Raw genomic sequence first — 27,259 nt, 5'->3', positions numbered from 1 at the left:
ATGTTGCTGTCAAACAAATATTTTATAAACCATAAAGCAATTGGGAAGGTTGCAAGTTTATGATGGCCAGCTAAACAAAGTTTATTGATGAACTAAACAGCATTTATTAACCATTCACTAAGTATTGTAAACATCAATTGCAACTTTACAACAAACACTTGCTTAATAAATGGATTATAAAGCATTTTGATTTTGATAGTTAATGATTTACTCGATTTAAATTAACATAACATCTGTCATTTATTAATAATGGTTATTATAAAGTGTTACCTGAGCAGCTGCTTCATCGCTGTAGTTCTTTGATCCATTACACCAGAGTTTTGTATCACTATTCACTACCTCTACTTTCTGAGGCATAACATGATGTAAACATAAAATGTTTAAATATAGATATCTATATATCTATCTATATCTATCTATCTATCTATAAAAAAAATCAATATAGATATCTATATTTAAACAACATTTTATGTTGCTCCCAAGAGGGCACTTTAGCGCACGTTTTTCAACAATTGGGTCACGAGGTGGGGCAAGCGCCCCCCCCCCCGCCCCCCTTGTGCACACCACTGAAGCCTGCTGACTATTGAATGTTCCAGCACACGGAGACACGCATACACACACAAAATCTTGACCTTACTGTGACCGTCATTTTACGGCAACTTTACTTTATATTGACATTTTGGAGACGGATATTGTACTTTTACTCCACTACATTTAGATTGCATGCTGCCTCAGAGCCAAAAGAAGTGCATTTTTAAATAAATGCAGTTTATTGGCTGAATATTGAATCTAATAATTAACCGAGCCAATAAGCGTTCTCCCAAAAGTATTTTATACAGTATATGCATACATACAGACATACATACATTCATACACAAATATACAAATATGTATAATTTACTGTTGACACTCAAGTACATTTATTATCAGCTGCTTTAAAACTTTTACTCATGTACCATTTGTTTGGGTGACTTTAAAGTGATATTTTAAAATATATTTACTACTGAAAAATAACTGTTGGGTACTAATACTGACAACACAGTGCTACATTAAGGTGATAAAGCTTAAAGTAGGCCTTCCTGTAGTCCTGTAATGTTTTGAATGAACACAAATTTGTGTGATGAGTGTATCACACTTTTGTTGAAAGTTAGGAAAAGGCATGAAAACTTCCCACCAGCCAGCACTGGACCAAGAAATGTTAATCCCTCACCAGTCATCCAACTCTCTAGTTTCCCACATTCCTCAGGTGGAGCTGTGTGTGTGTGTGTGTGTGTGTGTGTGTACTCTGACCCCGTAAAAGCAGATAAATGAGCCCTTGAGTCAGTCGGTGCGTCTTATTAAGAGTTGAACCAGCACGGTGTGTTGTCAGCTTTCCCTCTTTAGCCACCTGAATCTGAAGCAGAACTGGGATCATGGAGCTGGGTGAGTGCACCAGAAACCCTGGGTACCGGGATTCGGACGGCACCGTGTCGGCGGCGGACACCAACACCACCGTCCCCGAGGAGAAGGTAGACTCCACGTCGGTGAAGCTGGAGCAGCACCCGGCGGAGGAGAAGTACATGCAGTTCAAGCCGTACGCCGGGATGCCCAAAGAGGTGCTGCTGCTGTACTCCTCCCAGGCCCGCTACCGAGTGACCCGGGAGATCATGTTCTGGTTGACGGTGGCCTGCACCCTGGCGCTGGTGGCTGTCACCATCGCGGTGATCGCGATGTCGCCGCGGTGCATGGGCTGGTGGCAGACCACCCCAGTGTACCAGGTCTACCCCCGGTCCTTCCATGACTCCGACGGGGACGGGGTGGGAGACCTCAAAGGTAAGATGCACCGAACCTGATGCACGTTAATAAAGTTAAGATCCACATGTCATGGACGACACGTGTAATCTGTGGTGTGTGAGGGGGCCGTGTTCAGCTCTGGGCCCCCAGTTCAGACCAGCAGCTATGTGAGGGACTCTGACTAACTTGAGTCCACTCATGTCACAGTTTTGATGACCTGCAACTTGATTTTTTGCAGAAAATTAATTGCCTTGATACTTGATTTGGACTTTGGGGACTTGTGAGTCTGCATTAATAATACAATGACAGATTTCTTGCTATGATTTTGTTCTGAAGGGAAAGGCAGAAATAAAGTGTCTCAGCAGTTTACTACCCAATCAAAACTGCTGAAATTGTAAACACTTTGTCTGAATGAGGGATGTATCCTTTTTTCCGGGTTGTATGTGCCCCCTAACAAAAAAGCCCCCCTATTAAAACTGGTCTAGAACCACCACTGGCTGTGAGTGTTTCACTGCCTGAAAGTGATGGGGGAGGATATATTTTTTGATTTAAGAAGAATTAAGTGATAAATAAGCTTTAATAAAGTCATTTGTCTTTTGTTGGTTATTCATATTGTTTATATTGTTTTTCTACTGCCTTTTTTAAACATATATTTATATATAAATAAAAATATAAATATATATATATATAGAGAGAGAAAATATAGAGTATTTGCCAATATACACAATATCTGTATGATGTGTAGTTATCAAACACTTGTTACAACGATATGTGACAGTAGCAGGATGACAGGCGCCTCCTGCTTTGGCTTGAATGACTGTGCTTTAGGCTGTAGCCCGCTTCACCAATCAGAACATGACTGGCCGATAATAATATTAATATTGAAAACAAATAATCACAACAATATCAATAATAAATCATCAGCATCATGACATCCGATGTTTTTGTGATAAAATGCTATATATAAGATCCACAACTGCGACCAATCACAGGTCGAAAGTGCACGTTCTATGGATTCTTTTTAGGCCACCTCAGCCAAATGGAGGCCGATAATTAGAAAAGTAGAGCAAATTCAAATGTGAAAAGTGTGTGGTGAGGGAGTTTTGGTTGTGACTATGTGTCAAACATAATAATTGGCAAAAAATACAAATAAAATAATTAAGCTTAACGATTCTGCGGGCAAGTGTCACGCACACCACCCCCCCAGTTCTCTGACGACATAGTGTATTTCTGGGGATGAAAAAACAAATCCCGCTAACTGATATGCCTGTACAGAACAACCGAAGTGGCGGAAGCACTCTACGGGCACAAGCTGCCTGCGGAGCCGGTGTCATGCACATAGCATGCCGGCTCTGGCTGACAGCCGGGTACTTAAAGTGCTGTTGACATGCAGTTGATCACTCTCAGCTGAAAGGTGCTTAATTCTACCAATCAGATGTAACAACCTTTTTTTCAATTGTTTACTGTGAAGACTTGTATGAGAACTTATTTGGAAGACTGACAAAATGAGAAAAAATAATCAACATTTTACACTGACTCAGCAGCGATCAGTAATCAATATTTAATTTGAATTTGTATTAATTTTTTTTTTTTTGCTTTCTCCAACATCCTGACTTTGAAATAATACTGAGCCATTGAGGTGAACAGGAGCACAAGTCTTGCTCTATAAGACCCTGTTGTCTCCACTTTATGTGTAAACGGTTCAGAGGGGCGGATATCTTTTTTGGGGACATCAGAAAAAATAAAGCATCTTGGGGGAGAAAGGCAAAGCATGATCTTCCGCCTCTGAAATTAGAGCCTGCAGTCAAGTGCCTTATACATGCTGCAGGTGGACATAACGTTGTTACATTGTGTTGTTTAATAGTGGTGTCAGTGAGTCCGTGTTTTGTAATTTCCCAATTCCCCATGTACGTTAAGCACGTTTGAGACACAGGCACTAAGAGCTCATGGGATGACCCCCCTTTTTTCACAGACGGTGAGATTTACCAAGACCTAAAGCTGGAATAGTGAGCTGACTGACTGAATCTGCTGAGGACACTCAGGTGGTTCTTTGAAGTGCAGGGGGCAATGAAGTTTTTGTTTCTTGTTCAGTAAGACACAAACAAACCTCCTTCTTATTCACCATACCATTTGGTGATGGACCAAATGACCCAAGTCATGTCTGATAACCCCCATGATAAAATATAAATCACCAAGCTTGCTTTTCGATTTAGCAGCTCAGAAGAGTCTCCCACTTCAGATTAAAAATAAAAAAAGCATAATATTTCTAGTGCTGTATTTCATACAAGTTTGTTCTTCATAAAGGGTTTATAACCAAATAATGTCTTTAATCATGTCTTATAAGTCATTTACTAACAGAAATGTGACTGGAATCATTTAGTCCAAGTCTCCAAGTCCAATCAAGTCAGGTTTTATCCAGTCAAGACAAGTCCTTAGCTGAGGCAAGTCAAAAAAACATAGACAAGACAAGCCTTTATGATGGGTTCATTTTCTCTAGGTACCAAAAAGCACACGTTAATTGTTGACAGAATCAGTAGTAATCATCTCTGTCTTCTGGCTTGTCATTGTGACAAAGGCCTAAATTCATCACAGTTTTGTCTCTGGTCTGGCAGGAATTCAGCAGAAGCTGGATCACTTCCAGTACCTGAACATCAAGGCGGTGTGGATCAGTCCTTTCTACCGCTCTCCTATGAAGGACTTTGGTTATGATGTGGAAGATTTCCGGGACATCGACCCACTATTTGGAACCATGAAGGACTTTGAAGAGCTCCTGGCTGAAATGCACAGCAGAGGTCTGTACCGTTCATGTTGGGCGATGTGATGGTGGATCAACATGTGTTTCCTTTGTGGGGATAGATGGGTTGACTTACACTTATCTCTCTGCTTCCTCCATCAGATTTGAAGCTGATCATGGATTTCATTCCCAATCACACCAGCGATCGACACCGCTGGTTCAACTTGAGCCGGACCAGAGACCCTCACTACGAGGATTACTACGTCTGGACTGACTGCAATGCATCTAATCCAAAGCCCAATAACTGGGTTGGTACTTCAATTGTTCTATCTGATTATTCTCTTTGTGCACATATTAACTGAACCTTCACGGATGCTTTTCACCTCCTAATCCTCTGCATCTCCTCTGTTTCTCTGCTCCCTCCTCTCAGGTGAGTATTTTTGGGAACTCATCATGGACTTACGATGAAGTTAGAGGACAATGTTACCTGCACCAGTTCCTAAAGGAGCAACCTGACCTGAACTTCAGGAACCCAGATGTCCGCCAGGAGATCGTTGTAAGATTACACGGCAGACACATGCTCTTACTGACACGCTCTCAGTTTTAAAAGTGATTGCAGCAACTCACGTGTCGTTTTTTGAGTCATTTGGCTGATTTTTGCTGGCGAAAGATTTGGGGGGGGGGGCTCTGCGTGCAGGCAAACTGGAGAGAAGTTCAATATTGTCACTACCAAGATTGTAGTGATTCAAAGCTAGACACAGACAAACTTCCTGTTGAATATTCATTTTTTATTTCAGGACCTTATTCATTTCTGGCTGGGGAAAGGAGTGGATGGTTTCCGGATGGATGCGGTGAAGCACATCCTGGAGGCTTCACACTTGAGGGATGAACCACAGGTGGACCCGAACCAACCACCAGTGAGTGTAACCTCTTTGCACCTCATAACATCTAACCTCACTTGGCACCATTGTTTATCTCTAACAAGCACTGGCTGTGACAGGCAGTGAATATCTGCTGGCTTAGATCTAGCAGCTGTTTGTCCTCACATTGACTTGACACAGCCACCAAAGATGGTGAGGTCTGTCTGATCTGCTGTTTGAAACTGATCCATATCAAATGGCAGAGTGGGAGAGCGACATTTACCCTCATGTAAGGCCTCGGGCTTCAGCTCTAATCAAATTTAATATCAGTGATTGACATCTGAGGGTGCTGTGGATGAATTTTTTTTAATCCTGTCCATGAGTTCTCAGCTGGAGGTCACTGGGGAAATGATTATGGGTGGTATCTTTGATAAAGATATTTGAATAACCACTGCAAAAAATGTTGGCGTATACATGGAGATTTTTTACCTCTTGATATTGGCATCAGTATCAGCCCCCAAAACTCAAGTATCAGTCGGGCTCTATTTCAAACTACATGGAGAATAACTTTTATGACTGCTGTGCTGTGTTCTAACCACATTGCAGATTTTCCCTGAGATCAAAGTTCAGTTTAGTTAACAATCTCTGGCGTAACTTACGATTCTAATTTTATTTAATTATACCCGTGACATCTCAGAGTCCAGCACTTTACGATCTGAGGCATAAAAGCAGCACTGTGGGCAGAAAACTGGTATAATAAACATAATCAACAGCTGAGTGGGAGGGTTCTCACTATGCATGGTGTATCAGTCAACGTTTAGCTTAAATGTCATGCTCGTCTAGTGTCCTTCTGGAGAAAATAAACTCTTCTTGGAATCCGAAGAAGAGTTTTCGTTCTGTGGTGGCTGAAGTTATTTCTCACTGAAGGCAGATTAGTAGAAAAGAGGCATATTTTGGTGGATGAGCAGATCACTGGGATTTACTTACCGCTGCAAAAGAACTGTAGCACTGGGACTGACTTGTCTACTTAGAGTTGACTCAGAGGTGTAGTCACTGCTACACACGAATCTATGGACTACTCAGACATAATTGTAAAACTTTGCTTTATGGCGACAAAACAAGTGACACTGTTTGGCTACATTGAAGTATTTATGATAAAGTAGAGCCACAGCATTGCTCTGTAAGAGTCACAGCTGTGTGTTTTTGCGGAGTTTCTCACCACAACCTTGAACCGACCATAAATGAGTAACTGTGTTATCATTATAGCTTTAGTGTTTGGTGTAATAGTAAATTCAGACCATCTTTGTGCTTTACCAGCTGTTGGCTGGGTTGCTTGGTCACGCTGCAGGTCTGCTCGGTGGTTTAGCGCCTTTAATAGATTGATGACCTGGTCCCGACCCTGTGTTTGAGTTCAGTGGTCAGTTTTCAGGGGTATTACCTCACTGTCCCTGGTGAAGCAGGTCCCATACCGATACCCTAAAGTAGTTGAGTTAAAAAGACTTATTCATCTGCCCGTGTCTCTTTTCCCTGTATTCTGTCTTCTTCTTCTCTACTTTTATTACAACTTATTATGTCCCAATGAACATTCCTTACACACAGCAGCAGTCCTTGATCAACAGACCCACTCTCTACTCTCTATGTATCTAGTTTCCACTTTTTATCCAACTACCTGGCCTGTGACTGGACCCCTGCTTTGTCTGACAAAGGAGCACATTTACACCCAAACTCTCCCATCTCCCAGTGGGCAGAGGAAACTACAGAACGTCTCTCTGAATCCACTGTAGTTGATAATCTCAAGATGGCCTTAATACCATCACTTAGGCTACTCAACCATCAGACCAGGAAATCCAATAATGGCCACATCCCCTCCTGTTTCTTTGTATTCGTCACACTCCAGGAAACTGTTACTACAGAGTGGGACCTCCACAGTGACTACACTACCAGTCAGGTGGGCTTGCACGACCTGCTGAGGGAGTGGAGGGCTGTGATCGACACCTACAGCCGCGAGCCCGGCAGATACAGGTACAAGAGCGATAACAATAGACTTATGTTATGATGTTAAATTGGGACCGGAAACGCTCTTCTGCTGCTACATACGGTGATGATGATGGTGCTACGAGCGTTACATAATTCATTACTCTTAATTTGACTTCTTCTGCATTGCTTGAAAACAGTCTTATGTACTGTAATGCATTACATAACTGTATTTTACTACATTCTATGATATTTTGACAGTTAAGTTAACTTGACATAAGATAAGATTCAAGATAATAAGACAAGCAGAGTTTACAAGTAAGAAACTTGCATGCTGAGTGTTGAGAGTTCATACACCGATCAGTGTTCGTGCAATCATACTTCACATTTTAAGTAACACTTTTTTCACTCCAGGTTCCTGGTGACGGAGTCATATGATTACGACGAGGTGTGGAAGACCATGATGTACTACAGCACCCCACTGGTTAAAGAAAGTGACTTCCCCTTTAACTTCTACCTGCTGGACCTGCCCCAGAACACCAGCGGTTTGTGGGCTAAACATCTGGTCCACCTGTGGATGGGCAACATGCCCAAGGGAAAATGGGCAAACTGGGTGGTGAGTCACCACAGTCACATGTACATATTAGTCTCTGGGCTCTGTTTTTTAAATGAGGCTGCCATATAGGAATAGCGACAAATACTCTGCCCCAAACCAAAGACAGCCAGGATAATGTCACAGAGGAGTAAAGAGGGAAATATTCACATTTCAGAACCTGGAATCAGCTCAATTAGAATTTTTTCTTTAATTAATGACTTAAACTGATGAATCATCGGTCACAAGGCTTGGCAGTTACTTTAATAGTTAACAACTAATCAAGGTCTTTTATCATCATAACTTTATTCTGCTGCGTCAGTCCCAATACACTGTCATATCAGATGGTGTTTCTCTTCCAAGTTTCATAACAAGATGTTTTGTTTTATTACACAGGGTGTAAATTACTGAACACGCCAAACAGTAAAAGATGATAGTAGTATCACAAAAGCAGCGACACTATTAAATCAAATTTATGATTATGAAAATAACCCTCTGTGATAAGATGGATTATATAACTTTCGGAAACCAGAAAGTAAATGGTAACTGATTAGGTGAACAGACTAACATTTTGATTCTTCAGAGTGATCATCAAACAGATAACTAAGAAAACGAAGATGTGCCTACCAATGGATTATTGTTTCCCGGGTCACAGAGTAGTGTCTATGAGCTACACTGATCTGTCCCTCTCAGTGCACAACAGTAAAAAGGCTAAATTGCAAGATAGTGTGCACTGATTTACGATTCTTTCAGCGTCATTTACTTGTCCCAAACCCACAATGTCTCTCCATCTCAGCCGGTATTGGGCTTCTCTCTCACGTTATCTTTATCCATCACTTTTTAACTTCAGCTTTCTCTCCCACGATCCACACCCATCTACTTCACCCGGCCATCTTCATCATGACTTATCTCACTCACCTCTCCACCCTCTCCTGTACTTCTCTTACCGCCACTGTTATCAGGTTGGAAACCATGACAGGTCTCGAATTGCCTCCAGTGCTGGACAAGCCTATACCCGTGTCATCAACATGCTGCTGCTGACCCTTCCAGGCACTCCCACCACTTACTATGGCGAGGAGATCGGCATGGAGAACATCAATATTACAGAGAGTCAAGTTCAGGACCCTGCTGGCAAATACAACAAAGTCAGTACTGTGTACACACTGAAAAACACTTTAATACTCACTCACTCACAGCAAGTGTAAAATAAAAACCGAACAATTTAACATTCATACAAGTAGGATTTATTGCAGATTTGTTGTACTGTAGACAGCTTTTGAGAGTGTATGTACATTCAAGTGTGTCCATGTACATTTATTATCAGTACCAAAATGATTGTCCTTTCACTCCAGAGTCTCAGTCGAGACCCTGAGCGGTCTCCGATGCAGTGGAGTGGTGACATGAACGCAGGCTTTAACATCAAAACCAACATCACCTGGTTGCCTGTACACCCCAACTACGAAAGCGTCAATGTGGAGGTACAGACCTCTTGTAGTACTGAGCACAAACATCTGACCAGAGCTTGCTCAAGTTGATCATACTTCAATTTATGTATCCCTTCATCAATCTTTCCCTTCTAGGTCCAGAAGGAAGATGAAGGTTCTGTCCTGGCTCAGTACCGCTTCCTGAACACCCTGCGTCAGTCAGAGCTCCCCTTTCTGCGTGGCTGGTTCTGCTACGTTCACGCTGATGCCAATGTCTTTTCATACCTTAGAGAGCTGGATGGGCTTGATCGAGCTTTCCTCATGGTGCTCAACTTTGGTAAAGAATCTGTCATCACAGATCTGTCATCTGTTCTTGAGTTACCAGACCAGTTGAAGGTGGTGATGAGCACAAACAGCGCCAACAATGGCAAGGTGTTAAAAAAATCTCAGATTATGACAGAGGTGGGCGAGGGTTTGGTTCTACAGTACTCCACAGGTACTCGGTTTAATCCCAACCACCCCGACCAGTGCTACATCTCTGAGAAGGCCTGCTATATGAAGGTCATGGACATACTCTATAAATGCTAATAAGGAATAGACACTGGCATTCATTCCATTTTCACAGCAATTTGTCTTCTCGGTAAGGGATTTATGTATTAATAAAGTGGATGATTGCAGATACATTAACTGTGAAAGTTGTCGTGTTTTCCACTGGTATTCTCGAAAATGTGGACACCATTGTGTCATCCTAGTTGTTTTGGCTGTAATTGTAGATATCTGGGTCATAGTCCTTTCCAGACCGCCTTCACTATCTCTTCCTTCTTCTTCGCAGCTGCTGAGGAGGGTCCAGGCCCAGCTCCATGTATAGAAATGATAGTTTGAGTGCTTCCTGTGTTTGGGAGAAAGGATACAGGACAGATTTTGCAGTCTTTAGTCATCAACTGAAATGACTCAAAAAATATTAAGCGGTCTCAATGTGAGGAGAGGGCTGGGCTAAAATGCTCATTTTATATCAACACCTACTTGGGATGCTTTGATCCACCAGGTATGAATCAGCTGCTTATTACAAACGATTTGAGACCACACAGAGACTTTAAAACCTATTTTCTAATCATTGTGGCTGTGATTCACGATAGATTTGTGAGCAGTGGATTATTTTCAACAAAAACAAATACAAAATAAAACTCAAAAAGAGCTACTTACAGATTTGTCTAATGAATTTGGAAGCACGCATTTAAAAAGGGTCAACCTAAAAGAAAGTGCATTACCTCCTCCAGCATCATCTCAAAGTCCTCTGGTCCGAGGTGATTTGCTCCAGATTGGATATTCAGAACTATGTTTGGTGCTGGCTCGCATTCTAAAAGACAGAGAGACAGAGGTCAAAGGCAGAATGGGGAAGAAGACCATGTTTTATGTTAAAAACTTCCTTGCAGACATTAATCTTATCTTACTGTATGCCCACTTTCTCTACTCCCCTTATATCTGTGCCCAGTTGCCCCAAATCCCCTCTCTCTCTCTCTCTCTTCTGACTCTCTCTTTATTCTGCTTTCATTCATGCGTGCTCCCATCTGATATTGCTCTCTCTCCTCTCCAACCCGTCCATATTATCCCCCCTCCCGGTCTCTGTGGTACGGGCTGTTTCACAAGTGCGGTCTTGACCTTGACAGCTCCCAGTATGTGGTGTCTAATCTCCTGCTCTGATACACTATCTCTTTACCATGCTAATGGGCCTGCATGTGTCTATGCCATCAGCACTTTATCAAAGACTCCGGAGAACAGAGAGAGACAGATTAGGGAGACATATATACACACACACACACACACACACACACACACACACACACACACACACACTGCACGGTGTATGTGTGTATGAACAACAGAAAAGTGAGAGAGGGTGAAAGAGAGAGATAAAGTGGGATTTGGAACTAGAAGAGTGGAGGCAGTGCTATAGGGAGAGAGAGAGTGTGAGGTGTAAAGAGGAGTACCACCAATGTGGAGAAGGCAGATTATAAGTGAGAGGGAGAAAGAGCCTGTCTAGGGGGAAATGACGGAAATTAGCTGATGCACACGCACACGCACACACACACAGACACACACACACACACACACTATAGTACAAGGTGACCTATGCTATACTTTGATTACAAACTTCAAATCCTGTCCACTGTTTCCCCAGACAGACGGCCGTATGTCTGTTATGGCTGCCTCTCCGGACATTCACACTGACACCACTACTGGGAGCTGACCCTGAACTTTTAAAACCTATTATGATGCAGAAATCACATCTCAAAGAATGTGGAACAAGAAGAAAATCAATGCATGTTTACAAAATAGTAGGGATGCGTGATAAATAGATAGAGCTGATAATATGAAGCCAAATTGCTTTCATCAGCTTGACAAGTGCAGCATTTATCTCATCGGTATTGACCGTTAGAAGCTGGTGATTATCAATTATCGTATTGGCTGAAAAGCATCCCTTCACTATAGTATGCCTGGCTGTAGACATGTGCATCTACATGCAATAAATCAAGTGACTGCTTTGACAGAATATGTGAGAGTGTACGTGTGCACGTACCTGACTTTGGCTTCACGGTGAAGTGTGTATAGATGGCTTTCTTTAACTTCTCAGCGTATTTGAGGACACCAGACAGAGGAACCCTGGCATCATCGCTGTAGGCTGTCAGCAGCATCGACGGGTAGCACTAGCTCACACACACGCACATAGATGGTTAACCAATAGAAGCATTCATTAACGTGCTTAACAAAAGTTTTAAAATATTCATGGTCCTCTGTGTCCCCTAAATTAATATTTCATGGCTTTCGGTTAATTTTTCAGGTATTATATGCTCTCAGAGGGACACAGGGCTAAATTAAGTATTACTTGTGGTCCTGTGCTGGACAGACGATGACTTACTTGTTTTCAGAAAGAGCCAGTGAAATTCAAATACTGGCTCTTGACCAAACGATGGGCAATGGGAAATCAAAATGGTTTTCCACATGATCTGAATTAACTGTCTGTTACTTACCAGAGGAGGCCAAATTTCATGATTTAAACTACAACTCAATAGAATCTAAATCACAGTAGAAATACCTGGAAAATCCAATACGCAATGCATCCGTCATTCAATTAAAGTGGAGACATTTAAAATATTCAGCAAACTTAGAAAACTGAACAAATAACTCCAGCTACGTTTTTCTTTTTCATGGTCTTCCTCTCCATACCTGAGGAGTAATGTTGCGAAGGGGACAGTAGGAGGAGATGGTGAGTCTGTGTTTTGGGTTTCCTGCTGGGTCCCCCCATTCTTCTCTATCCTCCAAAGTCAGAGGCAGGTTGGGATCCTCCATAGTTCCCAACACATCCAGGAAAGGAGCCTGAAAATGGAAAAAGAGGTTTGGATGTTAGTGTGCGCGTGTTCTAAGGCATTTTTTATGGCGAGGCGCTGTGGAATCATATGTAAAGACTAATATCTTACCTGCAGTGTGACAGCCTGCATCATGTGTGGGTGTTCGTTGCACAGCGCTCCTACTGGCACAGCCCCAGCACTGCAGGCTGTAAGGGCAGTGAGTGCAGGAGAGGAGACTCCTAAAGAGAAAAGGTGATGGAGACATGCTTTGAGGTCCTCCACTCCTCTGTGCTTCCCCTCCACACGAGCTTGTCTTTGCCAGGACAGACCCAGCTCTCCTCCACCTCTAGAAGTAAAGGGATAAAGAATCCTGATCCGCTTCTACACACAAGTAAAAGACACTTTCCAGCCATTTCCAGCTAAACAACATCAACTTGACTTGTTACGATACCTGATGTGGCAGTAGGCCAGAGCCCAGCCTTGCTCCAGCAGCAGCCTTTTCTCTGGGCAGAACTCCATGTTGAGATCTCTGCCATAAGCTCCGTAGACATGGACCAGCAGTGGCGCCTGTCTCAAACCCTCCACAGGCACTGTATAAAACAGTGTCATTGGCACAGAGGTACCATCCTACAGAGAGAGACAGCGAGACCAGCCTGAAGGGGTATATGTTACTAAGTATTAAATAATATTGAAAAAAGTCTTTTTTGATCATCATCAGTTGCCCTTCTATGTGTTAGGTGTACATGTGTAGATGTATGAAGACATGCATGCTACTGAGAACTTCTGTCTCTAGTGGCTGGGTGCCAAAAGAGCTTTATCAGTAGACACTTGAGTCTGAATACAAAATGCTCCTTTCCCCGCTGATACTGTTTCAGTGTGGTTGCGTGTGTCTTATGTGTCAAGTATTCTTACTTGGCTGCAGGCCTCCAAGCGTGTGGTGGTATAATTGCCATGGTTCTCTGGGGAGGACCTTTCTTCGGTGTCTGATAAAAGTAGCCCATCCTCGGGGTGTAGACAGAAGGACACTGGCAGGTGTACTGGAGATGAGATCAAAAACTCGAACACACTTGCGTCTGCCAAGTCTGGTTTCTTGGTTTGGATGGCACAGGCCCAGGAGGGGAGCTTATAAGTGTAGAAATATAAGGGGGATGAGAGATAAATTCATAAAAACAAGATATGTATATATTCATACAGGAAAATAAAGAATATCTGTATCAAAATTTCAAACAACTTAACAGATAAACAAGACAAAGAGAGAACCAAGCTACATGACAAATAGCGAGCAGGCCAGTCAAGTAAGCAAGACATGCAAAAACTGAAAAAGTAAATAGGCATAGTGAGTGTTTTCTGTCACACTGACCTGTACAGTGTATGCTTCCTCAGGGTGGGTCAGTGGTACCACGAACAGGGCGAGTTCACTGGCTGGTGTTCTTGCAACCAACACACAGTGGTCTCCAACCACGTCCATGTCTTTGATTACAGTGCCAGGGCCTGGAGCTAACAAGGGCGCCCAGGAAGCCATGAATGGCTCTGACAGAGGGGCCTGAACCACCTAGAATGCATACAGAAAGACAACACCTCATCTCAGAGAAAAACAAACATTTAAACATTAAAAGATTATAAATGTATCTGCATGTTTTCTTTTCCCAAACATAATAGTCGGTCAGTTACCACAGCAGAATAAAGTTGTTAATAGCGACCAAATCCTTCAGTCTAAACAGATATTCTGTATGCACATGCCTGTCCTTGTGAATGTATGCAGCCTATGAACAGTGTGAGTTTATCTATGTACAAACTCTACCTGATATTCCTGTCCAGGCCCTGTATTAGCCAGTATAATCAGCCACCTTCTCCAGTGCTCCACGTGGTACAGGAGGTCCGTCTGGCGTGGCTGAACCAGGAATGGCTCGAGATTGGATGTTGTTGTATCAATAAGCAGCACCTCTGAACTGGTCCTGCTGCTGCAATTGATACTCAGTAACTGTCGGTCTCTGGAAAGGGAAACCTCTACAAACACGCTGAGGAGATGTTGGTGTATGGGTTAGAGATTGTGTGGAAGAAGAGACAGTTTAGATGTCACATTAGTTACACTCACTCAGGATGTGTTTCCTGGTATACAGAGCAAATCGTGCTTCCACAGGGGGTTAGGTTTAGACGAAACACCCTGCTGCATCGTAGATCCTCCACAGTCGTGTAAAACAGGACGTTGTCTGTGGCCCACTCTTCACACAAGCAGACATAATATCATTTCACTTTAGCCAGTGCACTACTACTGAAATACATTCTCTTTCAAGTGCAAACTATTTAAAACGTACCGAAGCTGAAGACTTTGTCAAGTGTGAATATGACATGTGGAGAATCCAGAGGAGGGGAGTTTCCAAGCCTCACAACCACACACCTGCATTATCACAGGACAATCATCCATTTATTCAGTCAGTTACTAGAACAGTTTTTTCAACAATCAATGAAAAAAAAAAAAAAATCATTGCTTCTAAATAAAGCACCTCAGCTCTTCTCTGTGATTAGTTTTTAGTGTGGCAGCAAGATGCTTTTCCTGTGGGGAAAGACGTATTCTCTGAACAGTCCACCTCTGACACCTCCGTTTCATCTCTTCATTATCACGTCCTGTCTTATCCTTCTCTTCAGAGACTTGTCCTAGATTTAGCACCTGCTCTGGATCCAGCTCACCTACAAATGGGGAGAGAAAACTGAGTCATTCACAAAAGGGGAAAGCCACTGTCCCAAAAAAAAAGATCACATAAAAAGTTACAGATGTACAGCAGATGTGGAATAAGATTACATGAAAAGGGGTACCCCATAACTTCTGTAATTCCCTGTGTTTCCATGTAATATCATCACAGGTTTCTGTTCCCAACTGTCTGTCATTCTGGAGTTATTGACATTAGCAGTCAAGCTATATTCATGTTATCTGCTTACGCTGCCTCTTGTCCATTCTGTAGATGCCATCCCCTTCAATGAAGTAAACGTGGTGAAGTCCAAAGACCTGTGTCAAGAAAAATCCCATTGAAATGTAAATTGATATTTGGACACATTTCTGAATTTAGAAGCTGCCGGATAACTAACATTTGAGTCCTCCAAATATGACTAATTTATTTTTTGGAGGTCAAATGTATTCTCCACTGAGGTTATATTCACATTCATGATAAAATGGTTCGAATACAAGAAGCAGAAGGCAGGCCTTACCACTGAGTGATCTGGTATGCTGGAAAACCGTTGGTGTGTTGCCTTCAGTCTCCTGTTAAAATACTTCTGCAAGTCCCTGTACCTCTCAAGTCCAGCACTTAGATGATCCACTGATGATTCTGAAGTGTCCTGAAATAAAACAACTTTATAAATTATGGAAGTACTTTCTAAGATTATAACCATACACACCAATTGCAAGGGCTGTTCTAATGATGATTTTTGAAGCCTGTGGAGGAGTCACTACAGTAATGTCGCCCTTTAACTAAGAGGATGTTTGTAAACCCCTCAGTGAACTATTGTAAAGTTATTACTTTGGCATGGTATGAAAAACTCTTAAATGGCCTCCACAGGAAGACACATTCACTGGCTTCAACTAATCTTCAAACAGTTCATTTCAACTCATGTGAGTATTTACAGCAGTTGTTTGTTTTGTTTACCATATTCTTCATCATCAATTGAAGCATTCTACAATATACTTCTTCTCTATCCATACAGTCAGAAAAGCTATTGGAAAAAGACACCTTTTCAAATTAGTTTATTTTAATTGGCAATCTGACAGAGAAATCACTGATCACTGATAATTGCAAAAATGCTGAATATTGGCCCGATGATCGGACATGGCTGATAATCAGTCCACCCCTGTTGTGTAGTATAGTATGTGGGGTATGGGATAAAGTGGTATGAAACCTGTTAAAGTTAAATAAGTCATAACCAGTCTACTGAAAAATTGCATTTTGGACATGTAAATACATCAAAAAGATGTCAAAGGTCCTAAATTCTTCGCTGGCAAAATAACATTATGTGTATAGTGTTCATTTCTTTTAGCGATAGAATTTGCACAAGTTGACATTATATGACTAGCGTTAATTTGATGATAAATAATTCTGTGTTACAGGTGCTTGTATGTCCCTACCGTGTCAGTGCAGTGAGCCACATCCAAACAGGCTCAATGTCAGCCCTGTGGCCTTATCTGTGGCTCTGTACAAGTCTAGTTTTGTCAGCATGGTGAAGAGACACCGTGGTGAATAATGGATGACTTGGCGTTATCGACTAGATATCTTAACTGTCAGTAATCTTACACCGAGCCGAAGGTGAGTAAAAACAGCATCATTAACGTTAACTGAACACCCTTACCGACTTGTAGCACCGTTGGACTGGCAGTGACAGCCATGTTGTCCGCTTGAACACGGTGAGCTCCCAAAATCCTAACCGGGGCTGTGAAAAGAGGCGAGCAGATGAACACAGCAAAGACGAGAGAACGGCCATTACTGTATGAAGGTGTTTATCGGCTTTATTAACACATTATAGCTGTTGCGAGGTGTATAGCTAACTTGTCAATGTCACGTACTATCTGTCATCATGATAACAAACGCCACCACGCTTCTTTAAAGATAAATCGCTATATTTTAACCTAGAAAAATCATTATTTCGTCACTTAGAACAACCATTCTGCCGTTGACAGAAGCGGGCAAAACCTATGCACGTGCATCATTTCCCAAACAAAGCCCGCTGTTGATGACGTAGCGAGCGATGCCAGACTAAAGTAATCGAATTCAGACGTGCGCGGACGTAAACTTGTATACGAAATCGAGCTTTATTCTTTCGATAATCCATTGTTATGTCTGGGACTCCAAAAGTGTACGGAAGTAGCATGCATCCATTGTGGGTGTAACAGGTGATGACAGTCAAGCCATATCTGTGATCATTTGTGCGTTGGTGTAGTTCACAGAGAAAAGCCTTATTTTTGTAATACCGCATTGCTACCGATAACTGTGACAGCTCTACAGCCTGTACATTTGTTTACAGATTTATTTCCGCCCACAACGTCGAAGATAAAATGGAGAGGGACTCGACCGGCACTGCAGAAAAGACCGAGCCTGGTTCGCCTTTGAGGAAAAACATTAGGGAAGACACCTGCGTAGCTAATTCCCATAGCTCCCGGGATGAGACCTTAGGTGATACTACTGATGTTGCAAGAGCCAGGTGGACTCTACTGAGACAGGTATTATTAGCCTCACAGGAAAACACAAACCTCCCACGGCTTTAGACTATTTTTGGGAACATGTTGTCAAAGTGTGTTGCATTTTCAGCATAAAATTCCCTCTTGGACACCGTTAGGTTTGTACAATCGTTGGAATCTTTGTCCCTCATAGCTGTAGGAAAACAAGGATGTTGGGAACATACTGTAGCCGCTGGGGTCTTTTCCTGTGTCATGCTACCTTACTCGTTTTGGTTACAAAGCTGCTGTTTACTTAATTTTTGAAATACATTGTATCTAATCTATTCATAGCCCACGAATGTGTGTGATATGGGGGTGAGCATTTTCTCTATGTATAACTTATGTTGATGTCATTACAGTCTAATAATCCACCAGTCATGGCAATGCCCATGTAATATTCCTGTGTCAGTCTGTTACAGTAGTGTATCATAGTCTGCTTTGACATATGCTACAGCATACCCGGAATCCTTGCCTCATCTAATTTTTATCAACAAGTAGTTTTATAACAATCTCTTTCCTCCGGCTACTGACTCTGGATAGCTGTGCATGTACAGGATCATAGAGCACACATGAGCAGTAGCTATAAAAGTAGGGCTTCTACTTTTTTCCATAGATGGGCATCACACAGACGTTAACCTCCGCTGACAAGAGCAGCTCCCTGCAATGGGGCCATCTTGTATTCTGCACTGCTTTCTCCAGTCACAGTAATGAGACAAGATAAATAGATACAACTTGTAGTATAAAGTAGGAAAAGATTCATTCTATACATTATGTTTAACTATGTAGAACGATTTTAAGTCACTGCAGCATAGAGTCTATTGTGCATCTATTCAACTTTTGGTTAAACACCCAAGAACATGACAGAGTTAATGTAGTTTTAGCTGGAAATGTCTTTCATCTCCATTGTATATTATTGTCCTTCAGAAGTTTATTCTCTCACCTCACACTGCCAAAACAGGAAAACTGACGGATTCATTTGGTGAATGCTGAAACTTTACAGCTTATGATGAGATTTATCTGTTACGTCTGGGTCATCTGACAGGTGCTGCGACAGAGGCAGGTGGACACGCCTGAGGTCAAACAGGTGTCTGTTCGAAGGTTTGCCACGTTTGACCTTTTCATCAGGAAGAGGATTGTGACACAAGAAGACCCCAGTGATACCTCAGATGACCAGTGGGTGGAGTATAGAAGTGTCTACTTTCCTGAGTACAGTGCCTTTCTCAGGTACACACACACACACACACACACACACACACACACACACACACACTTAAATGGTCCCATTCAAGGCTCTAGTTTCATGCTGGTAGAAACGAAGCACAGGGACTGTGCACTACACACAGTGGTGGATATAGTTACAATCTTCAATCTTCTAAGTAAAAGTACTAGATAGTTTTTTAATTTTCAACATATTTTTAAATGTAACAAATATTTCACAAAGATGTTTCAGCCAAGTACTTCCTCTACAACTCTGTGAGATGAACTTGTGACATTTGTAAATCCATGATATGTCATGTCTGTGCTCACTTTGTGAATGATTTTCCTTTGTTACATTGCTATTAGTTTCATAGACTCTTTGTCTTGTTTCACTGTCTATGAGAAAAATAAAACACAAAAGCAATATGGTTTTCTCCAAAGACTGCTGTCTAATCCTTTATATTGTTGTGTCTCTCAGGGATAACCTAGGCCCTCTGAGAGTTAATGAAGTGCTCAACAGTTTTGACAACACCGGTAATGTCTGTAAGTACATACTTTATCTTACTACTTGAATGTATTGTGTTTGTGTATTGTGTTTGTTTGTGTTAATGAGAGAGATGTTCACAGTTTGTTTTACCTGCACCACTCTCGCTTTCATCCCATCCTCACACACACACATGCACGCACACACTAGAAGTTTGAGTTAGCCTCATGCTGTGTGCTGTTAGTGTTTGATTGATGGTTTGATGGAGGTGGTTTGATGATTCCATCTCTTTAAATGGGAGTATGTCTCTTGTGTGGCTTCTGCAGCAGTTTATCATGTGCTTATTCCTCTCAGTTACCTTCAGTCGTCCTTTTAGAAGGAGAGTTGGCTGCAGTCTTCTTATTGCTTCAGTTGACAGTGATGAGAGGTTTGAGAGAAAGGAAAGAGCAGGACTCAAATGGGGATTTGCACATGCTCCATGATATGGAGTGAAATTGCGTCAACTGAAACACAAGAGCCTTGATTTCACCTTCATTCTGTGAAGTTTTTGTGAGGCACTTAGCTTGACTGAGTTCACTTCTGGTTGAGTTTGATTCAGTAATGGTTTACGTTCGGTTCAGTTATGTCCTATAGCAGTCAAAGATGTATTTCAACTAGACATGCATGAGTGTAAACAGTACAATCTGTATTTTTTGGATCAGTCCAGAAGAGTAGGATTCTAACTGTGATTGCAGACAATCATACTCCGTTTTTTTAGCTTTAATCCAACCACAAGAATACATATTGGCAATGTTTGTTTGTGCAAACCATTGATGTGTTGAAACTGCATTTCTTTATGTTGCAACTTTAGGTTTCTTTATGTTCAGTGTTTTATTTTGTTGCCACAAACATGGTTGGAAATTGTTCCGAGGTCTCCTTCAGAATGTCCAGTGTGCCACGCCTACAAATGTCAAATGCTGTGGTCCTTTGTCCAAAAATATCCAGTGGTTTCACACTTACAAAATGTTTGTTTGTTTTATTAATATTTTATTATTTCAGTCACAATCGACTGTAATAAGTTGTCATTGAGCACCAAAATAAGATGGAAACAATTCTGAATACAAAAATAAACTACAAATATGGAAAATTAAGAAATACGAAGAGAAAGGAAACGAAAAGCGGTTTAACAGGAAAAGAAAGAAAGACAAAAATGCATAGAGAACAGTAGAACAATACAACAGCACAACAGTAATACATGAGCTGGAAATACCATCAACCTCTTGATATATAAGAGTGGTACTTTTCCCCTCTCAAGTGAAACTCCTTCACCTTATCAAGCAGTCTATATGATAAGCAAATGAGGGCCCACACTTACAAAATGTTGTAATGCTGTCTTAAATGCTGTGGTCACTGGTCACCTCAGATCATAAACCTGTTATGTGAATAAAAGTTGTGTAGAAACGGTACGTAGCCTGACAGGAACAAATGTGAACGTGTCGGTGGTTTGCAGAAAAGTTAACTGCCGACATTTTATCCCGGCAACTGGGCTGATAGCAGAAAAAGTTGATGTAATTGCATGTGTTTTTTTTTTGCGTTACCAATATATTTTGGTTAATTAGTGACATGTATACAAAACAACTTTATTGCCATTTTTATTTGCCACTGACACCTCAACAGTAGGTAAAGGATTATTATGAAGTGATAGGTGATAAAACTATGGGTAAAGTTTATGCTTCACAGAACTGTTCTACTGAGATTTTCTTAGGTAGCATGCGATGAGATGAGGTAAGGTAAGGCAAAGGTCATGGGTTAGAGTTAACCAGCCAGATGGCTCTACAGGAGTCAGGGTCAGAGGTGTAGGTCATGTCTAGGGGCTACTTCATTGTACAATGGGAACAGACCATATAAGTCATGACAGAGCTCAGTGGCAGCTCCCATTCCAACCTGCTAGAATGGAAAATCCCCTTTCTCCACATGTAGACAATGGGATCAATACCTGTTTATTTGCAGAGAGAAAACAAAGACGTCATAATGACTTTGCCTTTTGGCACTCTTTGTGATTTGCAAATACCTCATCCTCTTCTTTCTCTCCCTCCTTTAGTACATAAAGTAGGAACTGACATAAAGATCTCTATACTACTGCAAGCATACCCCCTCATCCCTCTGTCTCAACCCAACCCTCTTGCCATTTCTCATCTTTCTTCCTTCCACCCCTCCATCCCTCTCTCCTCCCAGCTGGAGTCGTGCTTGTCCAGATGGGTAACTGAGTTCCTGACTTGGCCGGTGGATTAGCACAGTCGGAGATGAGAGCATAGAGGAGGGGAGAGGGGAAAAGGGGGAGAAAAGGGGGGAGATGGTGGGTGGGCATGCCAGAGGTGGAGTGTGTGCCTGTGTGGATGTGTGAGTGTGTTTAAGGAGTGAAGAGCCACTCGCAAGGGGACCTCGTTCCTCAGACAATGAGCCAGCCATCTCCCTCCTGTTCTCCATCCCATGTTTGGGACTAGTAATGCGTGAGATCAATTAGGATTGGTTGAGAGGATGCTCTGAAAGGCCCAGAGGTGACCCTGTCAGAGCTCTTGGGTATATTTTTCTGGGCGGGAATCAAAGAGAAAACCCCTCTAAATACACGCACGCACGCGCGCGCGCACACACACACACACACACACACACACTTATGTATAATCCTACAAAAAGACATTACAAGTCTATAAAGACATATAATGCAGACAAACTTATGCTTGCGAAAAATATGCAGTCTTGCTAATAAACACATACTCACTTCGCCCACCATCACACCCTCTCCACCATTCCTGCTATCTTGATAATCCCCCACCCCTGAGGTGTGGACAAGCCTAAATCCTAGGGGTCCTTGTCCTCCTGAATAGCAGGCTAAAAAGCCTGGCCGGATTAGTCCACTGCCTCCAAAATGTGTGGACTCAGCTTAAAATTGCTGCCCCCTCTCAGCGTGACTCTCTCTGCCGGCTATTGTACTTGTCCCACCACTGTGCACGTATGTGAACAATATGTTGTTTTTTAAGGTGACGATAAGCTGGAGTCAATGGTTTCATTTCAAGACCACAGGGTCAGGGAAAGAGTCTCGATGAAAAATGTTTTAGGAAATGGAGAGTGTGTCTTAGAGATGACATCACATCCCAGAGGAGACTCAGACAGCATAATGTAGATATTTGAATATCTGGGATTTTGTATCACTTCTGCCCACATTCGATAAGCATTTCATGAAGAATTTATAGACATTTATAAAATATATTTTTATGTATTTTAATTTTTGAAAACCAAATTAAACCACATATTGGGTCATCAACATTTTCATTTACACTGAAAGAACTATTTAAGTCATGATGATGTGACATTGTTGGGCCAAACAAACTTGTTGTCTTACATCTTGAGAACAGGAGCTATGGTATTCTTCGATTTGGATATCACACTTGCCCGTGTTGTAATTTTGATTCATTTTATGATTAATTGTGCAGCATAAAAGTGAATCAAAGAGTAGAATTGACCATACCATATTTAGGCGTGAATTAATTTCCAAGAAGCAACTCTCGTGTCTTGGTTTCTTGTGTCAATTTCTGTGTTACCCAGATCTGAAGGGAACCGTGCATACTCACTGTCAACCCTGATCACATGGTACATCATGATAATAGCAGGAGGAAATATTTTAGTGAATCGGTTGTCAGTGTAGTAAATGTATGATATTGAATGAAAAAAACCTCTGAATTAGCTTGAAAATCCAATCATATCCCAATCCAATCCAAGCCTAATTGGCTTCAGATTGTTTTATTGTTGGAACTGGAGGTGAAATATGATTTTTTAAGTCTTTGAAGCATATTAACAAATTATTGATATAGATTGGGGATGCATGATGTTGGGAATTTTATATTATCGGATATTGATATGAAGCCAAATTGCCTTAATTGCCTCAACAAGTGCAGCATCAACACAATTCAATGCAGTAGGCAGTGATATACACCTGCAATAGATGTTGCACAAGGATTCAGAAAGGAGGGAAGTAGTCTGTGCAGTTTTACACAACCATCTTAGAATAGCTATGGGACGTTAAATCATCCATCTTTACTCACTACATCTTAGTCTTTCCCTCAAGTTACAGGTTAGGAAATTCTTTTTAAAGTACATAAAGGTTATCTTATCGCTGTCGGCTGAAAAAAATCCATATCTGGCATCTCTAATGAAGATACTCACCTAAGTTTAATCTTGATGAAGTGTCCAAGTCCAGAGTGCTCCCTCTGCTGGTCGTCCAGAAGTCCTGGAGCTGCAGTTACATTTGTAACTCGTTATACATTCTCAATGAATAATTGGGCCTATTTCAGACCGGTCTCAATCACTTTGAACTATATGAACTCTGAACTTCCAACCTTCCTGGTTCTTTAGCTGACAGTGGGGGCTTGTAATTGTAAGAGAGCTTTGTGCTGCCGTTGTTTGGGGTTTTAGGGGGTGCTTGTTTCCTGCTAGGGATCAGGATTTTAGGACACAATACAGGCTCTTGGGGTTGGTTGACTAAGAATGCATCAGAGGAGGTGTGTGCATGTGTATGTGTTTGTGTGTGTGTGTGTGTGTGTGTGTGTGTGTGTGTGTGTGCATGTGCATGTGTGTGTGTGTGCGTTTGAGAGGGTTTAGGTAGAGCTTGTTGACATTGCAGAGCTTTTGGTAAGAGGGCTTGTTGGGCTGCAGGGTTACTTGTTGGGCTCATGTTGCGGGAGAAGGTCACACTGACATCGACGAACACAGACAGGAATAAATTATCTTCGCTGCTTGTTTTAGTGGTTTTGAATCCTCAAACTGGAAGCCGGAGATGCAGTTCAGCTCCAGCCTCATTGAGGGCGATGCTTTCACCGCTCCTGAATTGTGTGTGTGTCTTTGTGTGTGTGTGTGTGTGTAATCAAGAGGCAAGCATCCTAATGAAGCCTAATAGAGCCTTCTTCACTACAGCTGTCATTGTCTGAATGGCTACTAGCCTTTCAGCCTCTCAGTCATCCCTATTATCTCCCACAGACTTCACCTATCACCCCCGCTGGTAAATACTATAAGCCCAGAATGTTTGAGTGTTGTGAGGGAGGGAGGGGGGTGTCAGGGCGCTTAGCTGGTCATTTCTGTGTGTATATCTGATGTTTGCTGTGGTACACTGGCGACCGTTCATGACAGGAGGATGTCTGTAAAGAGGAGAGAGGATAAATGTCAGCGTAAGTAACATATTCCGAGTCTGAAGTAGACACATAAATATCAGCTGATCATCTCTGCACATGACGGCCTTGTGTCCTTGTCACTTCCGGTTGCAGCGTCGGACAGGTGCGTGTTTTTTCTGTATCCAGTAGACCTGCCTCAGTCTGTGTATGTGTGTTTAATTTGTTGTAAAGTGTCTAAGTGTTCTGAGTGACTGCGGGTGTATGCGTATGAGCATGTGCGTGTGTCTATGTGTGTGTTGTAATAGGTGCCCCCCGTAGCCTCCCCTTGTGCCAAGCCTTTAGCGCAGCCCTGTTTGCATAATTATGCTAATTCATTGTGCCATAGTGCTAATTAGACCTTGTTAGACAATAGCGCTAGACTAGGAGCTGGCAGGCGCACACACACACAAATGCACACACACACACACACACACACACACACAGCTCACTCAGACTGTTGTGTCAATGACAAGGTTTGCGGTCCCCCCCTGCGCTGTTTATAACATGCTCTCTATAGAAATGGTTCTCTGTCGTGCGCTCTGGACTGAGCTCAGGTGTCTCTTACGAGTTTGATTTAAGCTAATGGAATAAAAATCAATGTGGAACAAGAATACCCCACATGCTTCCTCGGAGTCTAATAACACCGGAGCATGCCCATATTCTTGTTCTCTCGTATTCCACAGAGCTGCTGTTAATTGCTCCTTTGTCAGCAATGTGCTATATTTTTCTTAACTCCACTTATGTTATCCTTATACATATATCCTTATATATCTTTTTGGTTGATACTGTGATTTGATTTAGTCCAGGAACTGTGCTTTAAGTAAACTTATTTTTATCTGGTATGATATATAATAAATATACCTACTACTCTTAAGATAGTTTGAAAGGTAAATCAAATATTGATGTTGTCAATAGAATCTTTGAAACTTATAGAAAAAGAAACATATTTTTGTATTGTTTTCAAGACATTCAAGACAGTAGTTTTCAGATTGTGAAGACTCTAGCATGTTAAAGGAGCTCTGTGGAACATCTCAGTTGTGCTGTGAACTGTTCGCTAGCAGACCCTTCTCAATTTTGAACTTCACTTTCAGTTTCAAAGAGCTTTATGCGCATGGGAAACTAGTGTTTACATTTACAATTACAACAATTACAAAATATGTACATTGCCAAAATAAGTGTGGAATAAAATCCACCAAAAAAATTAATAAACAAATGTGGTTTTGTTCTTAAATCTATGTTTGTATACAAATGGTACAAAAATTATCTCTTTCTAAGCTAAAGTTGGTTAGTGTTGCTTTGTGTAAGTGACTGTCTTAACATTACATCCTTTGGGCTATCTTGGAAAATCCTATACCTTATCAAATATATCCACGGTCTCACATATGGCCAAAAAAAGAATAAGTAATAAATACATGTAAATTGCTAAAAGTTGTTTTTCTAATGAAAATCTAATAGGCACTACGACAGTTGTTAGAAAAAAGCTAAACTACTCACTAAAACGGACATTTTTCTGGTGAAAACTGGAGTTTACAAGCTTTTTGTCTAGTATGAAATTGAATCAATTATATTGGTAATGGTGTTATGATATTATATTTCTCTTTCTGTAACAAATGTAGAAGTTATTAGGGACATTAAGTTGTTTGAGTAATTTCATTTCTAAATAAGCAAAACAAAACATACCAATCAATGAAATTAAGTACTTTCTTCACTTTTGTTGGTTCTTTCCTGTCATAAAAAGCAACAGACTGAAATGCTCCTTGAATTTTGTTCAAACACATTTTTAGCCATTGCCACAGTAATTGTTTCTAAGTCAATAATTTGACCGTGAAACACAGAAAGACAGTTGCACAGTAAATGGATGTGGCTGCGTGTGCACATGTGCATCTAGTGTGTGTGTCACTTTGTGGCGCAGGAGTGGGGGTTGGAGGTAGTGTAAGCAGGACTTGAGTGGCTTGAGGGCACATTGAAAGAGTTGCCGGTTGACTTAATTGAAAGTAATTGATTTTCACTTCTCCAGCCTTGTCTCCTCCATCCATTCACTGGAGGAAACAAGAAACAGGGACTTGCCTGAAGTCGCGTTGGGTGTTGGAGGCTTCTTGACACTTGAGAAGTAAACAGTCGCCACACTATATCCGAGCAAAACTTGATGCTAATGTGCAGATGCAGACATGGACGTTTATGCGCATGCACACACATTCGTGCACGCTGAAAGTCCCTGCAGTAAAAGCCCCATTATGACTTGGAACACAATGGGGATTGAAGGTGAGCTGTTGGTTGAAGCTTCGCTCAAGGAGTCCACTCCCATTATAGCCAGCAGTTGATTATGTGAATGTGTGCATGACTGAGTGTATGTGTGTGTGTGTGTGTGTCTGTCCAGATGCGTGTGCACGTGTGCACTATTACCAGTAAGCGGTGGGGATTAAGTTCAGGAAATGAGTAGAGCGTTAAAGGGTGCTTCCCTGCCCAGTGCTCCTGCATTGTCACCACTGCT

At 41.7% G+C, this 27,259-nt stretch overlaps 3 protein-coding genes across 6 annotated transcripts in view; 2 read left to right on the top strand and 1 right to left on the bottom strand.

Annotated features, from left to right (window-relative positions):
• Positions 1-1,284: 1,284 nt before the first annotated feature.
• Positions 1,285-10,040, top strand: slc3a1 (solute carrier family 3 member 1). Its single transcript, XM_030442639.1, has 10 exons — positions 1,285-1,812; positions 4,386-4,565; positions 4,670-4,815; positions 4,938-5,063; positions 5,305-5,424; positions 7,265-7,389; positions 7,756-7,957; positions 8,896-9,078; positions 9,286-9,411; positions 9,514-10,040. The coding sequence occupies exons 1-10, from the start codon at positions 1,413-1,415 to the stop codon at positions 9,943-9,945; spliced, it is 2,040 nt and encodes a 679-aa protein (XP_030298499.1). The 5' UTR covers positions 1,285-1,412; the 3' UTR covers positions 9,946-10,040.
• Positions 10,041-10,104: 64 nt separating this feature from the next.
• prepl (prolyl endopeptidase like) lies at positions 10,105-17,436 on the bottom strand. Of its 3 annotated transcripts, XM_030442638.1 has the most exons (16): positions 17,257-17,436; positions 17,043-17,123; positions 15,909-16,037; positions 15,642-15,708; positions 15,209-15,392; positions 15,020-15,102; positions 14,800-14,926; positions 14,506-14,722; positions 14,065-14,256; positions 13,617-13,826; positions 13,156-13,331; positions 12,834-13,050; positions 12,583-12,732; positions 11,936-12,062; positions 10,626-10,714; positions 10,105-10,246 (listed from the first exon to the last, which is right to left on the bottom strand). In XM_030442638.1, the coding sequence occupies exons 4-16, from the start codon at positions 15,655-15,657 to the stop codon at positions 10,166-10,168; spliced, it is 1,869 nt and encodes a 622-aa protein (XP_030298498.1). In that variant the 5' UTR covers positions 15,658-15,708; positions 15,909-16,037; positions 17,043-17,123; positions 17,257-17,436; the 3' UTR covers positions 10,105-10,165. The 3 variants fall into 3 exon arrangements, 2 of the variants coding, with proteins under 2 accessions (XP_030298498.1, XP_030298497.1); XM_030442637.1 differs by having other exon boundaries at positions 17,043-17,436; XR_003987008.1 differs by lacking the exons at positions 10,105-10,246; positions 10,626-10,714 and having other exon boundaries at positions 12,834-13,048; positions 17,043-17,436.
• The window catches only part of camkmt (calmodulin-lysine N-methyltransferase), a 116,421-nt gene continuing 106,019 nt past the window's right edge, over positions 16,858-27,259 (top strand). The window contains exons 1-4 of one of the 2 annotated variants that reach the window (XM_030442642.1): positions 16,858-16,999; positions 17,715-17,910; positions 18,950-19,131; positions 19,583-19,647. In XM_030442642.1, the coding sequence (XP_030298502.1) occupies positions 16,941-16,999; positions 17,715-17,910; positions 18,950-19,131; positions 19,583-19,647 (502 nt within the window). In that variant the 5' untranslated portion in view covers positions 16,858-16,940. Of the gene's footprint in view, positions 17,000-17,539; positions 17,617-17,714; positions 17,911-18,949; positions 19,132-19,582; positions 19,648-27,259 lie in introns of those variants that run through there. The other variant, XM_030442643.1, reaches the window with a different exon arrangement.

This window comes from Sparus aurata, chromosome 15 (assembly GCF_900880675.1).
Source record: "Sparus aurata chromosome 15, fSpaAur1.1, whole genome shotgun sequence".
Lineage (NCBI taxonomy): Eukaryota > Metazoa > Chordata > Actinopteri > Spariformes > Sparidae > Sparus > Sparus aurata.
The sequence above is the reverse complement of the archived record's forward strand: the minus strand, read 5'-3'. Positions and strand labels throughout refer to the sequence as shown.